At 36.3% G+C, this 22,752-nt stretch overlaps 1 protein-coding gene across 1 annotated transcript in view; it reads right to left on the reverse strand.

The window, feature by feature from the left end:
• The window catches only part of LOC121412388, a 32,452-nt gene extending 11,595 nt beyond the window's left edge, over positions 1 to 20,857 (reverse strand). The window contains exons 1-2 of the mRNA XM_041605201.1: positions 20,099 to 20,857; positions 102 to 403 (exon numbers count right to left, since the gene is read on the reverse strand). Of these exons, the coding sequence (XP_041461135.1) occupies positions 102 to 403; positions 20,099 to 20,159 (363 nt within the window). The 5' untranslated portion in view covers positions 20,160 to 20,857. The remainder of the gene's footprint in view (positions 1 to 101; positions 404 to 20,098) is intronic.
• Between the last annotated feature and the right edge of the window lie 1,895 nt (positions 20,858 to 22,752).

The raw sequence follows: 22,752 nt of genomic DNA on the forward strand, positions 1-22,752 counted from the left end.
CCTCACAGCCTCACATACACACCCAACCTTACAAACACACACGCATAAATACACGCGCGCACATCCACCCCACACTCGCACAGACTGGCCTATAGTATTACCTTTGGGGTCATCGTCTCCAAATCGACATCGACGGCTACCAGTTTGATGCCATGATGCCGAACGATCCTCGCCATGTCGGGGATGTTGATGGCGCAGAACACCATCTCCGAACCCCTCGGGTACCTTTTGATCGATAGGTAGAGGTCGAAGGCCGTGCGGACGGACAGGCACGGGAGGATGGGACTGGGCGTGGCATGGGCGTGGTTCCAAAGCTGGTCCAACTTGTACTCTATAAGACTCCGGTGGTTTTCAGGCTCCATGGAGAAGGGAATGGCTGCCAAGACATCGCTCCATGACGCATCTTTAACGATAAAGAGATGAATTTCCCGTCATGAGATTGAAATGGGGGGAAATCTCAAAGAAATTGGGATTTTTTTCTTCAGAAAACTGGCAAAAAAAAGAGGGAGAGAGAGCGTCACGAAAGTTTCAAGAAATTAGAAAAGGGGAAAAATAGGAAGGTGAACAAGGTGAATTGTAATCTTATTTTTTGAATTCTATTAAAAAGGTAAAAGCCTTCGCTCACTCTCCTCACTCGCTCGCAGCCTCGCCGATCCTGGTCGAACATTTCAGCCAGCTTTGTTATGTTTGAACATTATTTGCATACATTAAGCATTTCAAATATAATCCATTACGATGGGCCGACTATACTATTTGACTATTCTTCCTAAATAAAATGATTTAAAAAAAACACTATTTTTGTATTTTCTATTTATCATTACATTATTATTATTTTTTTTTATAACGGAGCATTTCATGAAAGGAATTGTAAGACATTTCAATCCAACCGTTGCCATTGTAACAGGGTCCCTTAGCTTATCAAAATCAAGGATAGTTATCAGCTCAAACAAACAACATCTTATTGGGAACAATAAGATGTCTTTACATGTATTTACCTTAATCTTGGACGGGAGGGGGTGTAAACTACTTTACGATGCATGATGGCAAAAATAGGAGGAGACCTCGACAATAAAGAGGTCCAATATGTTAATCCAAATTGTTTAATTTCAATTCTACTATGATGATATCAGTTATTAAAGGACAAGTCCACCCCAACAAAAACTTGATTTGAATAAAAAGAGAAAAATTCAACAAGCATAACACTGAAAATTTCATCAAAATCGGATGTAAAATAAGAAAGTTATGGCATTTTAAAGTTTCGCTTATTTTCAACAAAATAGTTATATGAACGAGCCAGTTACATCCAAATGAGAGAGTTGATGACGTCACTCACTCACTATTTCTTTTGTAATTTATTATATGAAATATTTTCATTTTCTCGTCATTGTCACATGGAATGAAGTTTCATTCCTCCCTGAACACATGGAATTCCATTATTTTAACATTTTGTGCTTCAGGCAAGGAGGTCCTAATCGTCAAATTCGTAAAAATTGAAATATTGTATAATTCAAACAATAAAAAACAAAAGAAATAGTGAGTGACATCATCGACTCTCTCATTTGGATGTAACTGGCTCGTTCATATAACTATTTTGTTGAAAATAAGCGAAACTTTGAAATGTCATAACTTTATTTTACATCCGATTTTGATGAAATTTTCAGCATTGTGCTTGTCTGATTTTTCTCTATTGATTCAAATCAACATTTTTCTGGGGTGGACTTGATCTTTAAATAAATGCGTAGTATAGATGGCCTCGGTTCACAATATACCAACCTATCACGTTCGTCTTGTTACTAAGGTCAATGGGTCTGTGATAACTACTTGAACTGAGAGTGGATATTAAGTCTCATCTAACATGTCAAGTATTAGAATATTATACCGATTTGTCTTGTAGGGGTCATACGTTGGAAAGTGCCGAGCTTATAAGTGTGGGTCGTGGAGGGTTTTGAAAGTGACGGTAAGGGTGTGTGTGTGTGAGGGTGTATGTGTGTGTGTGCATGGAAAGTTCGGGGTTTGATACACGGCCGCGGCACCTATGCCCGTGAGCAAGGCATTTAATCTACAATGCTCTTTTATCCTGATTTCAAATTAAATGGAAATGTTATATGCATTATTGGTAACTAGGTGTGCACTTGTTAAAAAAAAGTGTGTGTGTGTGTGGGGGGGGGGGGGTGATCACGCAAGCAAAATATCTCACAATAAGATATGTGCATTTTTTGTGATGCAATACAAAGGCGTTTCTGCATGGGGACAATCCCCTATATGTACCAAAAGCCGGATAATAACGGGAAAAAATTTGGAAAAAATAAAAGAAAGATGAGTATTCATGATAAAGTAAGATCTGGGACGTTTACCAAAACTACATGAACTACTTGAGCGCGTGGGGGTCTAGTGTTTCTGACTTTCGCCTTTCAAACAGAGGGTCATGGGTTCGAATCCTAGCCATGGTGTGTTTTCCTTCAGCAAAAAAATTATCCGCACTGTGCTGTACTCGACCCAGGTGAAGTGAATGGGTACCCGGCAGGATTAATTCCTTAAATGCATGAGCGCTGAAAGGCAGCTCGAGCTAAAGCCGGTGTAATAATAATAACAACGCGCCTCATAATAGATTGTATAGCAACAAATGCCTATTATTATTATCATCATTATCATTATCATTAATATTACTTTTGTTGATTAATAATTAAGAAAAACAAATGCATCATCTTTAGGTCGTATTGTTTTTTGCTGGCGCAGACACTGATGTAAAATGATACATAAAGAATCATGTATATTTCATGCATTTCCTCATTTTTTTTTTTTAGGCACTGGCCTCTGATTGCAATCCAATTGACATGATGGAAAGAATTCAACCTGTATTCAATAGACCAGTTCGTAGTCACTTCATGGGCAATTTTGGTCAAATGACCTTTCATTTCTTTCATCATGATAGGCAGATTTCAAAGCAAGATATTACGTAAGCTTGCCTTACATAGCAGGATGACGAAATTGAATAGACCAGGTGACTAGAATAGCACACCAATGAACACTTGATGAAGGTATCTGATGCATTCCTACTTTGAATGCATATCTTAGCATGTTGCACAATGTACTTGGCAAACTGTGAAATACCAGTCGTTCGTGGAAGCATTGTTGTTTTTTGTGGATGTAAATGAAAACGACAATTCAAAAGAATATATGAATAATCAAGACATCAAAGTTGGTGCTTATCTCATTAGATTTTAAAGCACCATGTCACTTTAGTACAAATGACCTTCTTCTGATCATGCGTAGAATCTTTTGATCATGCGCAGAAAGGAACTACGAACTGGCTTATTCTCAAGGCCCCTTTGCAAATGGATGACCCGACATTGATAACATTATTACAGCCCAATGAAAAAGAAAAGGTTTAGTAATGCATTAGGTTTAAAACATCTGCCAATCGAAAACAAATTGAATACAGTGAGATTTAAGGTCCATGGTGCAATGGACATGATAAAAAGTATCTAAACTGGATTCCAAAAGAAACTGATCAAATTTTACAAGGGCACTGCACAGTTCCACCAAGTAAAAAAAATACACAGGCTAGCTAGCTTCAATAATCTCTACACGTCAAAGGAGATTGGTTCAACCACAGAGAGGCTATAGCCCCTCACATCACTTGGTTTCGGAAAATGGCAAAAAAACCCCAGACCAATGAATATAAGATGGGATAAAACAATCTTCCCAATTTATTACACATTGTCTTCAAGGCATGTTTTAGTGATTGGCTCAATCTCCAAGAGGCTAAAGAAATTAACATTTGAATTTTAAATGAATGGAACAATCACACAGCAACACAAATTAGACCCCCTGGGGATGTCACGGTAACCAGGGATAATCTGAACACGGTTGTGTCTGTTTACTTGACCAGTGTGTTCAGATTATCCCCCGCTTGCCGGGACATCCCCGATGGATCTTGGATTCTGTGTGTGGCCGTGTGATTGTTCCAGTCATTTTGAATTTTGATTTTAACTTCCTGTAGCTTCTTTGTGATTAAGCTAATCCCCTAAACATGCCTGTGAATGACATGTGTGATAAACTGAGAAGTGTGTTTAATCCCATCTCATCTTCACCGGTCTTTCTTTTGCCATTTCTGAAACCAATATATGGAGGGCTATTGATTGAAGCAATCTCTTGATTACTGGCATGTGCCTAGCAAAGATTATTGAAGCTAGCCTGTGTAGAAATTATTCTTAATTTCCTGCTTTTTAAAAATTTCTGTCATGTATTTCATGATCTGAACAAGATGTGATTCCCACTGAATCATATGTTCTAATCCAATAAGATGCAGGGATTTCTGTAGCCTATAAACTAGAGGCTGCATCCGGTATCTGCTTCGCAGTTCGTAGTCTTTGCCACATCAGACTTAACGCTAGTCCAGTTTGGACCTTCTTGTTTGGAAGTGCCCTTTCCCCACAGCTAACATAATTTATAGAGGGCACATGTCTCCCAATCTCTAATCAGCGCCAAACCACCACTGATCTCTCCCCTAGGGGAGAGATCAGTGCAAACCACTCATCTTGGTCTCACGGGCCTAATCACTAGTGGCAGGCCCTAGATATTCATTCGAGCCAACCCATTGCTATTTTTTTTATTTTGATATGGCTGATTGACAAAGTGTATGCATATGATTGTCCATCTAACACTGATTCTATTTTTGGTAATTACTGAACTTCCTTTTCCCTAATTGGGAAGAAATATCACCAATTTTTGACTATATTTTGACTGGCGGAAGGATTACGGCTATTATGCTGTTTGAGTTGATGAATCTGCTCCCCCCGACGGTGTCTTCAAACACGCCAATTTATTTTTACAATGAGCCGGTCGAGGGACCCTTTTCTGGTCAGATGGATTGCCAGATATAAATCCTATCCACTGGTAGTAAACATTCGACCCCCGAATTTCATCCTGATTTTTTATGATTTTTTTAAAGTGCCAATTTAACATATGAGTCTATGGGGAATGAATTAGGCCTGTGAGACCTCTTCCCTGGTTTGGCGCTGATTAGAGATTGGGAGACATGTGCCCTCTATGTTAGCTTTGGGGAAAGGGCACTTCCAAACAACAAGGTCCAAACTGGACTAACTTATCGCTTGCGTTCAGCATAACAGCAGAGACAATAACTGCAGCCTCCGCCTAGCTCATAGGCTAGGATTTCTGTAGCTTATAACAGTTTTTAGGGGAAAATAATTATCCTCGATTATTTGTTTCATGAATCTGCTTTCATATCGGAACAACTAGACAATAATTATATTCCTACTATTTACAGAATTGGACTTTGACCTTCAAACTCGATTCATAGCTGGGGGTTGTGGGGGTGGTATGGGGTAAGAGCTCCTAATTTTCTTGAGATTATAACAAATACAAGAAGAGGACGAGAAAGGGTGAGAATGAGAAGAAAGACATGAAGACGGGGAGTGTATTTTATAGAAAATGCTTGGTCACACACGATCATTTTTATTCCTTTTTGTTGAGAAAAGCACAAAGAAGTCGCCGTTAAGGGGCACGCATGAGTGATCTGAGCTCCCATCCACCTAGTTCACTCACGGTCTTAGATGACAACTTATCAGTCAGAGGAAACTAATTCACAATCAATGGTTTTAGGTGTTTAATCCATCGAAAGATATCATTCGAAGTACCAAAATAGAAACAGTAATTGGTCTTTTTTGTACATTCAGAGCAAAACCAGAACTGCATTACCGACATTAACGATAATATTGATAAAACACATATAATTACAAATTACCTCCTTGTTTCTTCAAAGAGCAAAACTGTGAAAATATTGAATACAGAACCTTCATCTTTTACATATTAATACATAGGGTTATATCTAATATTTTAGAATAAATTATTATTCAATCACTACAAGTCACACGATTTTTTACATGCATCGCGCAGATGATATTAAATTACACATAATGTACCCTTAATTTTGTCACTATGCCTTGGTGCTAACCTTCGTTGGTAGATCGAATATATGTCAGCACTCTGTTATAAGTCAACGTATAATGTTCGTGAACCGGGTGGGCGGTATTGCAAAACGTAACATGCTTACGAGTAACCAAACGAATGACTTGGGATCCTTCTTAAGAACTAAACGATAGTGAAAATTGTTTGCGTAATGATTATTTACCGCGAGGAAAAAAAATGTTGTATTGGAGCAACGGTTTTGGGCGGTATTGTAAAACGTAACATGCTTACGAGTAACCAAACGAATGACTTGGGATCCTTCTTAAGAACTAAACGATAGTGAAAATTGTTTGCGTAATGATTATTTACCGCGAGAAAAAAAATGTTGTATTGGAGCAACGGTTCATTTAAAAGTAGGGTAGGTTTTTTTTCTTTCGTTCTGCATAGGCCTATACCACTATTTACAAAAACACCCCTCCCCCACCGGTCACACTCATACATATAAACGTCTCACTGAAGAGGTTCAATTTGCTATAAAAAATAACTGCTTAAATAATAATAATAATAAAACAATAACAATACGTAGGATTATAGCGTCTTTATTTTGATAAAAATGCTTAAGGCGCTTAGAAAAGAGCGAAAAAAAAGTACAGAGAACTACAAGAAAAGCCGAAATGAGGAAAAATGTCTGTCTTCGAACCTAGTACCTGCTGGTGAACAAATGCAATTTTAGGTTACCCATACACCTCAGCCTGAGATATCCCATGCCACGCCTCATACACGCAACAAAGCCAACATCCCAAAATATCAAATACCAATATTTTCAAGAGTAAATGGTAGCGTACTTTAAAAACAATTACAACGGATATTCAATTTTGGACAATTCTGAGGAATGATCTTACTTTTCTGTCCATGACACTTCATTTTGTTTAAATATCATCACAAAGTCAGTATGAGATGTGATATTGATACTATCTAGAACATTACAAATACAAAATAGGGAATATTAACATATAATGGCAGGTCGGGTTACTCCAATACAACCTTCTTTTGGCCTCAGAAAGAGTCAGCAGTCGTGAGTAAAATCACGTCTAACTTGCAAACAGATTTGTGAAACGGCTAAGGCCTGACTAAACCGAAATGAAAGGGGTTCACAATTCGATCTTGAATTGATTTCATTCACCGCTTTATTCAAGCATTATCTGTCCCAGAAAATGCTGAAATATGCGTATATATACGGGGAAAAACACGAAAAGTATTGTGCCATTTTCTCGCCGAGTTGGACCATTGTATTAAAGAATAAAGTCATCTATCCACCTCTATACACTTAACTCCACAAATTCGCCAGAATTCGTGGAAGGAATGTCATACGATTTCTCACATTTTTTAGGCATGTAAAGTCATTGATTCAATTTTCACCATGATACAATCCATATAATATTACAGTAAATAGTGGTAATAAAACACAAGCTGTGATTGGATAAATTGGTACCACGTGACCTCCCTTCAAAAAGTTATGTTGTACATATGTACAATATAACTTTCGATTTTTGGAGGGTAGCCCGTGTTAAATGAATGGGGAGAATACTGTAATGGTAATGCGTATAATTTAGCCAGTATAATAAGCCATGCGCGTCAGCATTAACTATACGCGTATGAAAATGCGTTGAATCTTAATTTTTATAGTGACGTCACCTTTTCCTGACCCTTGCAACGGTACACGTGTGCAACGGTCCGAATGTTTGACATTCAGCCTTCCATTTGCTCGCGTAGCCGTAGTAGGTGTTGTACAATTTACAAAAATGAAAAGTGAACGATCTATTATCCAATATTACTGGACAATATGAACCCCAAATTATGAAATTAATCCTCGTGCAGGTCTATTTCTCCTCAGCTTTCGGCCTCGGTGAAATAATCCTGCACTCGGGATAATGGTATATTTGACGTGAATACACTCGAGTATTTTACTGTACAATAGATTGTACACTATTATATAATGTTATTAGAACTACTCTATCCACTTAAAGTCAACTTGGAGCTCACATTGTATGCCTGAATTGCATTTGTTGTGAGCGTATTAGCATAACCCCGAGCGTAACAGACATATTTCATGTCGTCGGAATGTCTTGTCCATTTTCATCTCCCACCTTTTCTATTAAAATTTGTAAAATTCGTAGCGCTTGTAACAGATTGTCTCCTAAACTGAACAAGAATTGTCCGACAGTCTGAATACTGTAAATTGTAAAGTGTAATGCTTTGATACTATCTGAAATGTCATGTCCGTTACGAAGAGTCAGAAGTGATGAAAAAGTTTGTTTCATGTTCTGGAAACGCCCAAGTATTATAGTGGTTCGGTAGAATGTTTCGTTTAATAATAACTTAACTACGTTTTGAAAGACATTTACTATGACCAATAAAAATAACCTAACACTGCAGAAAACCGCGAATTTAAAGTGAGAAATATACCCCTGAAAGAGCTAACAAAAATTGTATAGAAACTTGTCGCCGATACAATCAAGATGTTTGAGCATGGAGCTATGGTTTAAGCATGTACTTTCCAGTTTAAGGTCATTATTCTTCTAGTATTTACATCACTCATTCAGTCTTTCAGAACTGTAACAACACATTTTATACATGAATGAAGTATGGGAATCACATTTTGAATCAAATATGCACACTCAAAGCTATCTAATGGAGACAGCTTTTGGCTTATACGCCCACACGAATGTTGCAGTATGCATTTGAATGTATATGACAATATACACAATAGGCCTGAACATCATTTTCATGATGGTCAATTTCGTTCAATTTACCAATTTATAACCTGCATAGTCCTAAAAATATATATATAGGACTACCTGTAAAATGGTGTAAATTTAGGCCATTTTTTAAACACAAAATGTCAATCTAGTAAATAATAACATATACACATTCGCATGACTTGTGCATCACGTGTATCATATTCTCCTTGTACATGTAATAGAATTGCATTACATTTCCAATGTATGAAGGAACTAAAAATTCCCCTGAGGCCCGTTTCTCAACACCGTCATAAGTCTAACTTCTTGACTAAATCGGAGATAGTGAGCTACTTGTCCGCTAACCGTTTCACGAAGCCCTCTTTACCAAGATCGGGTACAACAACCTCACTAAATATTTATGACACCTCCGGACCTGTCATAGCTTCTTTCTTGATGACGTAGTGGCATCACGTGGGTAGACTATGACATGCAAAAGTGCCGAGAAATTTGAAAATTATAATCTTACGTAATCAACCATAGAGGTTGAAATTACATCCCAAAACAAGTGGGATAATGCATTCAATGATCATTGTAATACAAAGTAACTATGAAAACTGTTGGTAAAACGCCACAAAACTATTCATTTTGAAATAGTAAAATAATTTAATCGATAAAAATTCTACCACGTCAGGCCATCCATAACTGGACTTGTATTTGTCGTTTTCAGACCCTATTGACATTTGGATAAATTCTAATCTCTAATTTATGCATAGAATCTGTCAAATCGTAAAATCGGTATCAAAGATTTATAAAAAAAAAATGTTAAATTATATTTCGATGATTTTTGGAATCGTAAAACATTGTATAATTATCATAATTTTACAAATAAAACCGTTATGGTTTACTTTCGTAAAATATCAAAATTGGATATCCTGGGGGTACCCATCTCAACGTCAACATGTGATTTTTTTAGTCATGTAATAAATTATTCATAATTCAATTTTCAGCAATTGAATGCCCCAGTCTTCATGGTCTAAGTATGTATGATGCATAATTTACCTGTGCTATCATTTTTAAAAGATGTAATTCCCAATTCATCACAAAATTTGCAATTTTGTCATCATTTTTCTTTTTGAAAATTATGCTATTTTGTGACTAAGGCTACGTCTCGTCTGCTCTTTTTACCGATAGTATCGATATCAAGGTATTTTAGTTAGGAAGCCTTTCGTGAAACATGTTTAGTAAGATTGGAACTAACTCCGTGGTTTGTGGATAAAGATATGACTAACTTGTCCAGGTGTTGAGAAACGGGCCCCAGGTGTTTATGTATTGCCATGTGAAATGCACAACAAAACACTGACATGAACTATAGGTGTTGTTAATTACCATACAGGCGTGACATTGCCATGTACAGCTTTTCGAGTTAAGCAGTGAACAGTGACGGTATCCTTGACTGTTATGTTACGTCTTTTTGTAATGTTTGCTTTACTTTGTTTCTTTGTGAACAACAGTTGGGTTAGACATGCAATATTAGCCGAGTATTTCATACATGGAATATTCCCAAATGCCAAACTGGAGGCCAAACCAGGGTGACCAGATTTCACAGAATGAAATACGGGACAATCGACAAAAAGGATCAACAAAGATACACAGTGTTAGACTTGTGAAAAGAAAGAAAAAACGAACTGAAGGGAAAAATGTAGAGAAAAAATTAAAGTAAGTTAGAATAAAAGAAGGATGAAAGAAAGAATAAGAGAGAAAAGGTTTCCGTCATTCTTTGAAATGAATATAGAAAGTAAGAAAGAAAGAAAGAAAAAGAAAGGACGGAAGGGAAGATGAATAAATGTGTGAAAGACAAAATAAAGGAGAAAACGTAAAAAAGAAAATAAGAAAAAAGGGGTGAAAAGAAAGAATGAAGGAAAGAAAATGTTTCCCTCATTCTTTGGAAGAAAGAAACAAACAAAGAAGAAAACAGGAAGGGAGGGAGGAAGGGAAAGAAATGATAAGGGAAAAGAATTAGAAGGAAATATATAATAAATAATGAAAGAAAGGAGGAAAGAATGAAGGGAAGAGAGAATGAAAGAAAGAGAAAATAATGGAAGGAGAGAAAGAACAAAAAAGAGAGAAAGGGAGAAGGTAGCAAAGAAAGGTTTAAGGAAAGAAAGATGAATTCAGGAAATAGAAAATGAAATTTAATAAAGGAAATCAGAAAGAAGGAAAGAAAGACAAATGAACAGAGAGAGAGAGAAAGCTTCAGGGAAAAAAAGATCGGAAATAAAGATAGATGGAACAAAAAAGGGCAAGCAGGAAGGATATAAAGATGAACAAAGAATGATACAAAAGAAAGAGGGAAAAAGTTAAAACTTCAAGCAAACAAAAAATCCAGTCATCTAACAAAAATCATAATGATATTTGGTGCTTGATACATTTTTAGAATTTTGAAAAACTAAAATGTTTTAGACAATAAAATTTCAAAGTAAAACATTGTCAAACTTAAAAATTAGATGAAACATATCATACACAACAAGACTCAAAACGAAAGCTGAAACAACAAGATCTAGTTATGAAAACTCAATAATATATTATTTGTTCCACCGATTACATCTTTAAATTAGTTTCATTCTTATCTCTGCTTCGTCATCTGTCGGTTATTTGATGAAAAACTCATCACTTTTAAATGTATTAACTACATTTTGTTCAATATTCTTAAATACGGGACAAATAGGCGTCCCGTGAAGGATTTATCGGGACGCAGGGACAAAGGAGCAAAATACGGGACAACCCCGGGAAATACGGGACGTCTGGTCACCCTGGGCCAAACTGCACCATTTTTATCCATGAATTTCTTCTTCGCGACAATTTTGAAAGGTGTTTGTCGTGGGCGGCAACTTGCATGGGGGGGGGGGACATGATCACCCCCCTCGAATTTATACAGCGGCCTTTCTCGTGCCCCCACCCCTAAACAGACCAAATATCTCACGAAATCGCAGCAAGTAGTACTTTTGTAGGGGCAAATTGCCAATTCGTCTATTACAAGCCTGTCCACTCACCACATGGTCTACCTTCATTTATTCTAATGCCATTGAGCCATTCCGTCCATCAACATTTCTTATAACAACATTTGGTCCAATCCTCACTTCGTCTTCCATTTCAAAGGGGGGGGGGGGCACACCTCGGGTTTTCTTCTCAAGGGGGGGGGGGCACATCCCCCTTGTGCCCCCTTCTGTCCCCCCTCCCCCTGGATCCGCGCCTGATCATTTCGTCTCATAACCAGTTGGTCTAATATCCATTTTACTTTCATTCACTTCGCCCTATTGACGCTTATTCCAATTAAACCAAATAGTTATTATGGACTAAATGGCTATTGAACCGACCAGCTAGTATTAGACGAAATGCTGACTGGGCGAAATGGCAATTAGACCATGTGGATAATGGACGAACTGATGGTAGACGAAAATATAATAGACAAATATGTAATTGGACGAATTGACATTACACCAATTGACAATAAATCCTTGTGTCTTATATCACACTCACCTGCATGGGCCGATAACATAAAGCTTTGCGATTGATCGCCGAGGGGCTCCTTTCTATACGATTGATCAATACAGCAGTCTATATGCAACCAGTCGTAGATATCAGCCCCATGTAACAAGACCCTATACATGTATATCTTGCAGGTGACACATTTACTCCGACAATTTCTCCAGGATTTGTTCCGATTTGTTTCGTCAAACACGGTGGCAATAGTGTTTTATACTTTAGTTTCAGGGTTATAGGTTTAGGATAGGGTGAAGTGTTAAAGTTGGTGATTCCACTAGTGTCTGTAATTCACAGCGGAGCAAATGTCGCCGGAGCAAATGTCATGGAACCATGTTTGCCAACATGATTGCCTAACATAGCAATAATGATGAATGCAACTTGGTATTATTGTAGCGTAATCATTACTAAATTAACTTGTGAGATCGTTATATCTCTGGGATATTCTCAAAAGTGAGCAAGAACTCAAATTCATATTGTATAAGAACAGAATATAATATTGCACCATTACAGATCGATACAACAATAATTTTCACAAAAGAGTGGACAATATCCCGTTCAAGTATGAATAAAACTGAAAAGGATAATGCCAATCAGATGATATTAATGTAAATGCGGGATGAAAATAAGTTTACAAAAACTTTAAAGCGTGATACAAAAACTATCAGTGGTGTAAAATCGAGCAAATATTTGGAGAGGGCACTTCATTATATCGCTATGTGGGGAAAATTTTTGAAAAATTGCGAGCGAGAAAAAATCTTAGTCTTCTTAAGAAAGAAAGTCTAATTTTGTAATAGATTTAGGCATATTATTCATAACATTTTTGGGTTTATTTTTATTCATTCATTAGGTGGTCTGTCTATGACAGATCACCTATTGTTTTCGTCAGAATTTTCTTTCTTTATTTCTTTCTTTATTCTTGGCACCTATGTTTGTCGCCAACTTTTCTCGAAATTGGCTGAATCAATTTTGCTGATTTTTTCGTCATATATAGAATCTATCATAGAGACGGCAAAATAAGCTTTTCAAGGTCATATGGTCATGATGACGTCATCTACGCGCCATTTTGTAAAATTCTTCATTTGATCATATCTTCATTATCAATTATCAAAAATTAACAATATTTACATGACATTAACTTCATATCAAGGGTCAACTGTCAATGTCATCAAAGGTCATGTAGAGGTCATGACGCGCGCGTACGTGCGCGTCAAAGGTAAAAAAATTGTCCAAATGACCTATAAAATTTTTTGGGTACGTTTCAGGTCATTTTAAGCATTTCAAAAATTTGCGCGCGCGCACGTATGCGCGCGCGTTTCCGCGCGTTACACCTTAACACAACGCAGAAAAACGGTTTCTTTTAATATCATTGCATTGCTAATAAAATTCTGAGCAATTTGATACCTTGATCAACCTTCTACAACCATTAATATAGAAATTAACACCCATTAAAGTTTGCAGCACGTGTGCGCGCGAGCTCTCACTATAGGCCATATATGGGCAAAAACATGCCTATTGTAAATTCACTGTAGCTCTTTAAAAAGTCCGTTGACCCCCAATTTTTTTTTCATATATCGATAGAGTATGAGTTGTAGATTTGATTTCATGTCACCATTGTCCCTAAATTATATCGTGACGTCATCAAATAGGCGCCCAAACTAAAAAATTTATTTTTTTTCAAAAATGACGTCATCAAATTTATGCAAATTTGGCTGTAACTTCTCGAATATAGATCATTTTTCGCCCAGATTTCGATATGTTGTAGTTTATAATGTACTCTTTCTCCTCAGTTAACATGAATATTCGTTTTGAGAAACGCATCATTGCGTAAGACAGCGATGAAAAGAGGCATGTCATTTTTCCTCATTTTGCGTGTAATCTCTATGGGACATGACTTTTTCCCAAAACTAGATTCGACATTCCTCTATTTCGTGAGCCATATCTCCATTTTTTCTTGTCAGCTTTCCTTGAGCTTTTAACATGATGTAGCTGAGATTCTGGGCTATCGGAAGTGTGCCCTTCATTTTTTGATCAGATGCCGGGATCATGCCCGTATTTCACTTGCAAAATTGGAATTGTAATTCTCAAAATTGCTTACGTGTAATCTCTATGGGAAATATCGTGGCTCAATGGATAACGCATTTGACTTGCTTTCTCGAGGGCGGAGGTTCGATTCCTGGGGTAGAAAAGATGATTTTTTTTCATTTTTTTTCTTTTTGCCACCTCTTACATGATCCTTTATGATAATTAAAAGGTATGAAAGTTAAAATTTAGCAAGATAAAACAGATTGTAAATTGTTTTTTTCATATCACATGTATTTTGTGTGTAATCTCTATGGGACATGACTTTTTCTCAAAACTAGATTCGACATTCCTCTATTTCGTGAGCCATATCTCCATTTCTTCTTGTCAGTTTTGCCGGAGCTTTTAATATGTTATAGCTGAGATTCTGGGCTTTCGGTAATGTGCCCTCCACTTTTTGATCAGATGCCGGGATCATGCCCGTTTTTCACTTGCAATATTGGAATTGTAATTCTGAAAAATTGCTTACGTGTAAAGTCTATGGGAAACATTAATAATCACATTGAGCAATGGTCAAAATTTATTCTTAGGATGTCTAGAATCAAGATTATCAATCATATCTAAATTATTCATTTTATACATTAGCCGACTCTGAATGAAAAATCATGACAGACCACCTAATTCGTCCGCATGACGAATTAAATTCTAGTTTATTTCTATTTTTTTTGGGGGGGGGGGCTAAAAGCCCCTCATCAAACGTGTAAATGATGCATCACGTGACTTTATTTAGTGCTGGTTTTGAAAGCATGCTCTAGCTCCAATAACAGACTATGAGAGTTTCAAATCATATTGAAGGTATAACATGTCCCAGTATAATACCAGCAAATTTGTTAGGCTTGGTGAAACATCTGTCCAACTACATCTCCAAAACCTCAACATCAAACTTGAGATAAGCCTTTGTAAACTCTTATGAGTTGTTTTTATCCAAATTACTAAATGCATTTGACAAACATTTACCTTATGTTAAATGTAACGATAAGAAACATCACATCCGCAAACCATGGATCACTCCTGAAATTTTACGTTATATTAGGAAAAAGAATAAGCTTTACAAAATATTTTTGAATAATCGTTCTTTATCTCATGAAAATAAATACAAAAACTTTAGAAACAAAGTGAATCAGATTTTGAGGAACGCAAAAAAATCATTTTACTCCAATGAATTGAACAGTCATCATAATGATGTCAAAGGCACATGGTCTGTACTGAATAACATACTGAGAAAAACAAAAAATCTCTTCCTAAGTATTTTATATTTGATGATAAACGTGTTAATGATCCACAGCAAATTGCGAATGATTTTAATAATCATTTCATTAATTCATGTGCCAAGGCTATTGATTTATTACTTCAAGACAATAGTTATCTATTTTCTGATTTCAAAGATTATCTGACAACTCCAAGTGGTGTTTCGTTATATTTAACACCAGTAAATGAAAGTGAAATTATTGAAACTTGTAAAACACTAAAAAACACTAAGTCATGTGGGTTTGACTCTATTAGCACTGTTGTTTTAAAGAAGATTATTTATTCAATTGTTAAACCAGTTACACACATTTTTAATCAATCCTTAGCTACTGGAATTGTTCCAGACAAACTGAAAATTGCTAAAATTGTTCCTATTTATAAAAAAGATGATTGTCATAATTTTGAAAATTACAGACCTATTTGAATTTTACCTTCTCTGTCAAAAATATTAGAAAAGTGTATGCATAAACGTCTTTATTCTTACTTGAATAATAATAATTATATTGTTAATAGTCAATATGGTTTCCGTTCAAATCATTCAACTATACATGCTTTGATTAATTTACAAGACAAAATAATTGCAGCCATAAAAAATAACAACTTTGGAATAGGTCTGTTTATGGACCTTTCCAAAGCTTTTGATATTGTGAATCATGACATTCTTTTATATAAGCTTAAATATTATGGTGTAAGGGGCATAGCACATCAATGGTTTCAGAGTTATTTACAAAACCGATATCAATATACTGTTTTTTATGAATATTCATCGGATCGTTTTATGGTAAATAATGGAGTTTCTCAGGGGTCTATTCTCGGCCCCTTGCTTTTCTTGATATATGTAAATGACATAGTTAAATCCTCTGGTAATTTTAATTTTACAATGTATGCAGATGACACAACAATATTTTATACGCAACCTAACCTTTCAAACTTAGAACAAAACTTTAATTTCGAATTGACTTAAAGTGTGTAATTGGTTTAAAGCTAATAGACTCCTCATAAACAAAAAGAAGACCAATTTCATGATATTTTCTTTACATAACTTATCTGATATTTCAAACACGTTGACTGGCATTACCATTTCCATTGACTCCATTCCTCTAAAGAGGGTAAATTTTGTAAATTTTCTTGGAATCTATATCGACTGTAATCTAAAATGGGATACCCATGTTAACAATGTTATTTGCAAAGTATCCAGATGTATAGGTATTTTATTTAAGCTTAAATACTATCTTTCAAATCATTCTTTGTTTTCATTATATAATGCTCTTATATTACCATATTTATCGTATTGTGTCAGCGTTTGGGGTAATTGTAGTAAGTTAAAAATAAACACCTTATTTAGATTACAAAAAAAAGCTTTGCGAATTTGCACCAACAGCCATTACCTTGCCCATTCTGCTCCTCTCTTCATAAAACTCAAAACTTTGAATATAAGTGATTTATATCAGTATCAAACAGCAGTGTTAGGTTACTTGTATTTTCACAATTTACTTCCATATAATATTTCTACTATGTTTTCTTCAAATCTTAATGTTCATAATTACAATACAAGAAATCGATATAATTTTCATCGTTGGAAAGTTTTATTTATGTATGAAGAAAAATGTCCTCGATGTAGTATTCCAGTCATTTGGAATTCATTACCAAATTATATATCTCTTTGTAATAACCAAAACTCATTTAAAAAACATTTGAAAATATTTTTTTTATCCAAATACTGACATGTACATGTACCCCAAGCAGTGCATATTGTTATTGCCATATTTTTTTTGTCTATGTTCCTCTGACACATTTCATTTTTGTTTCTTTTTTGTAAACATGTCTTTCAGTAACACATATAGTTAATTGTATTAAATATAGATATAAGGGAACTTATTTTACAGGGCCACATGGCCTTACTTTAGTTTCCCTTTTTTTTCATTTTCAAATAATTTAGCATGTATCTATCCTTTCTTGTTTTCATTGAAAGGCATTCTGTAAACTGTTTATATGTATTTTACTTTTATGAATGTATATTATTGCATGTATTTAATTTGTATTGTAATGGACTGTTTTTATATGATTATGGAAAATAAATGATCAAACAAACAACAAACAAGATACACATGTCACGGAATCGCTGAAAAGCAGTATGTCCCTGACTGAATTCGTGATTCGGGATTGGGGTGCCCCCCCCCTCCCACGCGAAGCGCGGAAGCTATCGAAAATATCGATATCGACGAGCTTAGATTGCTGGTATAAATGCACATTATATGTCCATTTAATGCTTCTCCGGCCACACAGCCGTAGCGGTTGCGCGAATTGCGATTGAAGAAGAAAGGCAATATTACTGATATTACGATTTTGTTGCTCTTAATTGCGGTCTAAAATGTTTTGAAAGTATAGCTTAATAGCAGATTTCTTGTTCCACATAATACACTATTTAGGCGTACAATTACAACGTGTGTGAAATAGAGAGGAAGAAGGGGGGGGGGGGTTGTAGGATGGTCGAAGGGAGAGAGCGAAATGGGGGGGGGGGGGGTCGTGGCGTGAAAAGGGGATGTGGAGAGAGTGTGTGTGAGATTGGTAAAGAAGTCAATATTCGAAGCGAATACATATTTATAGACGTCTATATTGAACAAAACATTGAACTGAATTGAATATTACTACTGATGATGACGGCTGAATATTCTTTCTTTATATCTGTATATTTTGGCGATTTTATATTATCAAAATGTTTTCTTGCGGCGAGATTGGGAAGATCGAGGTACGTGATTCAATAAATGGCATCACGATACAACTATAGGTGTATTCTTAAAGTTACAGAAATTCATGAACAGATTATTAAAAATGAAAAAACAATGAGTCAGAAATATCTTAATTTTATAGCCCCCATCCAGCATAAACTACATAAAGAATATTTGAGGTCACGAAATCAGCTGATTCGCACTCGAACAACATGTAAAGGGTGTTATTTTGCACACAGAGAAAAACTTGTTTCGGGGGGTTTTGGAAAAAAATTGGCCACGTGTGTGTACAGCAATACATTTGACCGCCCCCCCTCTCCCGGGATTCAGGCAATATTTAATTCTTCGAATAAAATGGATAGAATATGTAATTTTTCTAATAACCCAATGTACTGAGCGTTAATCTAAGGTGATCCTCTAATTTCAGGTTTAACAGTACTAAATGTATGCACTGCAGCATGCTTGTCACACAAAATTAATGAAGGAATAATGAAAGAAAGTTTTTACATTTGAAGTCAACACCATTCGGGGCGTCTAACAATTCATCAATGGCACCTAAGGAAAGCATTTTCGGCACGAAAAGATCTAAAACGAGAGATTTTTAGGCGAAAACGTACTTGCCAAAACTTTTGTTAAAAAATGCATCCACCAACGAGTGGTCGCTGAACCATGTGTCAATAGCTCCTTTGCTGAACCAAATCGATCGGACTCCGCATTGTAATGTACCAAAAGGAATTAGAGGCCAGTATTAAGTCGATTAGGGTACTACTATTTGGTGTCACTCGGGTTGATGAAGTCCGGCTAAGCTCCCTAATTGAGTCCGGCCAAGCTCCCTAATTTAGTCCGGCCAAGCTCCCTAATTTAGTCCGGCCAATGCCATTAAGCCTTTTGGATAAAGAGTATGTTGTTAATTGAGATCATCGAGTAATATAATTCGATCACAGAAGGCAGTGACTGTATCAAGATTATTTTCAAGTGCATCGAAAAGAAATGACATTTGGGGCACTGGTCTGTCTATAGATTGTACCAACGAAAATGCTAGTCTCATTTCTAGGTTAAATTTCAATCCATAACAGTTCAAGTTCACCACCTTCTAGGTCATATTATCTTCTTGTATATGATATATTAGTACGTAATTATATAGGAACAAACACCTCTACCATTTTTAAACAGGCAGGATTCAAAATATAGTTATGTTTTATTTTAATTTGAATTTCACTTTTAAATGTCATTTGTATGAAAACCAATTGTCTTTGTTTATTTTGGTATCCTGTTCAAAAATAATGTTTGAATGTCAAAAAAGAAAGAATTCATTCTTAAGCTAATGTCAAATGTCAAGGGTTGAAGACAAAACAAATATGACTCATTAAGGTGGGTACATTAGTCCACCTCTCAACAAATGGAAGAGATACACTTGACTCAGTGGAGAGACCGAGAGGGAGGGGGGGGGGAGGGAGGGGAGACTGAAATAAAGAAAATCATTTGATTTCTTCTTCTTCTTGAAACAGTACAGTCCACCGTCTGGTGTATTGTCGTACTGGTGAAGTGCAGCGTGCAAGTGTATGTACGTTATCCGTTAAAATTTGCTTACAGCAAGTAAAAACAACCACCGTTATTAACGGAGTTGGGTCTTGTACCTCTTGTTTAAAGATGTGTAGAGAGGTACAGACATGGGTTTTAACTGTGCATAAAAATAATATCTATCATGTCAATTACTACTTATTAAATCAGTTTCTTTTGGTAGAACACGGTATAAGCCAATTGCGCCTCTTAGTAATGGATATGTCTCCCCAAAAAATGAATAGTCAATAAATAGATAATACTTACCTATATATATGCACCCATAAGGCACTAAAGGGAATTTCTTTCGGGATGTTGACGATGACATGGTGATGCAGCTCCAGTTACAGTCGAGCAATCATGAACTTGTCACCTATGCTTTACGATGTACAATGAAGTCTCCATCATGATACGAGGACGTTTAATACGTACCACTCGCTCAACCAGGCCATGTAAATTAAATCAAAGCGGTGCGTTGTTAAATTTCGAATTGACAGAACAGTCACGCCCACTCAGCATGTTAAAGGTCCAATTAAAATGGCAAAAAAAGCAAGAGGAATAAATTTCATCAGTTCCTGTGATGCAATGTAGTCGTGGCAGCAACTGCCGTACACGTCTTCAGCTCGGAGATCAATCATACTTCACCGGGTCCCGCAGGCAGCAGCCTCCGTGCGGACTCCTTCTCCTTCCGCATCTTCTTGGCCTTGCATATTAAATATTTCTCCGTTTCGCATCGTACACCGCGGTCGTATACCACATCGAGCAAGTGGAGTTTCCGTAATATCCGTGCAGTGTCGTGTACTGCTACTGAATGTATAATATCTTCCCTATCTCTCTCAACATTCAATGTCACCTGTCGACTGTCAACCGAATGATACGTCGGCCATCAATCACTCTACATGCATTTAGAAATGTGTATAGTGGAATTTCATGCAGCGATACAGTCGAGTCGGCGCTGATGGAAAATACATGCATGCATCTGGCGACATGTATGTACATTTAGCGGACGACACTCAGAATACAGCACGCATGTTAATGTTTACATCGATCGCATGAGATAATCACATTTACCAGCGGCATGCGGTAAGCCACCCCGAGGGAGGTGGAAGGGGGGGGGGGGGGGGTTAATGGGTTAATGGGCGGGTCAAGTGTCTAGCTCGAGTGATGCAAACATTAAGAGAGGTGTCAAGTCTCGTATTGACCAGCCCTCTTTCAGCATTTATGTTAAAAGTCATATAGGCCAATATTACAATATAAAGGATACATTTCCCCCGTGACTTACTATTTTACATGCTTTGTCTATTATGCTCGGTCCAGTTTGACGTAATTATTTATCTTTCCGATTATCACATTTAAAATGTTTTAATTTATCTTGTTTGAAGATGTTAATTGATTTATGAATGAAATATCAATAGTCCTGCCCCTCAACAAAAAAAATATTGAAACTATATAGCTCAGTAATTTGTTATTTAGACTTCACTTTGAGAATGAATATAGTGTATCTACCATTACTAAACGTAGACGATTGCTTCAAGAAAATACTAACTCAAGATCGCCAAGTTCCCTTGTTTATTCAGTCATGCATTTTTCTTATGATACATTAGCTTGTGTATTCTGTTTCATATTCTGAATTGTGATAATAGTGACATTCTTAATACATTTTGTTTCTATATAGTGCTTTACATTACAATTATTATTACCACGGTCACCAATATGGCATGTCTGCGCACACTGTATGCACTTTCTCCACTCCCTGAGGGAGCATTCCAAGAGTTCCAAGACGCAGTAGCTGAGCATACTACCAAGGCATTATTGTAGAAGCGTCGTGGTTTAACGGGTGGAGACTGGCAAATTGTGGATTGACACCTTGCCAAAGGACGCTAGGCCGCGGTGGGATTTGAACTCAATACAGAGTACTTGGCAATCGAAAGTCACAACCGTTAAACCACGACGCTTCTACAATAATGCATAATCTATTGACATTATTATCTGAATTATTATTATTAGGTCTAATTTGTAATTTCATCAACCATCTTGTTTGTTTATTGTTATCATTATTGTGATTTATCTTTTAATTTAACAATAAATAAATTAAAAATAAATACTCGTGGAAATGTACACAAATGAGAGGAATCATGCTGAGTTAATACTAACTGGTGTTGTATAAACACCTATCTGGTGTTAGACCAAAACAAAACTGGTGTTGTTTAACACTTCTCTATATAGATTCCGGGCTGGTGTTAAATCACACCAGAGTTTTTGCAGTGTATGACGCCACATGCGTGCTGTTAGCGATATGTTGTTTAAAGAAAACTTCATGGCGTCTCATTTTCTCAGATAACTGGATATTGGAAAAGAATTCCACCTTTGTACATGTGGGTGTTTCTTAAAGCTGTTCGTAAGTTGAGAGCGACTTTAAGAACGACTGTTGAACATTTCTTGTGGTAAATGGCATATATACTATATACACCAAGATGTTCATTGGAGATGGTTTAGCGCACAAGAAAGGTTCACAGTCATTCTCAAAGTCGCTCTTAAACAAACAGCTTTATGAAACACCCAACAAGGGGGGGGGGTCTTAAAGCTGTTCGTAAGTTAAGAGTAACTTTAAGAACGACTGGTGATCCTTTCTTGTGGTAATTATCGGTGATTATTTAGCACGCAAGAAATGTTTCACCAGTCGCTCATAACTGACGAACAGCTTTATGAAACACCAACCAATACGGTATATTAAAACTCCTCCTTAACCATTGCAAATGGCAACGTATAGATTTTAAAGAATCCATTACTCTGTTATTTTTCATTGATTGATTTTCACCTCCATGGATAAACATAATTATGCTTCATTATGCTTTCATCCAAATCAACATAACAGCAGGGTGGAGGAACTAGACATAGTAAAAATAAATACCTGCATGCCA

This window comes from Lytechinus variegatus, chromosome 4 (assembly GCF_018143015.1).
Source record: "Lytechinus variegatus isolate NC3 chromosome 4, Lvar_3.0, whole genome shotgun sequence".
Taxonomy (NCBI): domain Eukaryota; kingdom Metazoa; phylum Echinodermata; class Echinoidea; order Temnopleuroida; family Toxopneustidae; genus Lytechinus; species Lytechinus variegatus.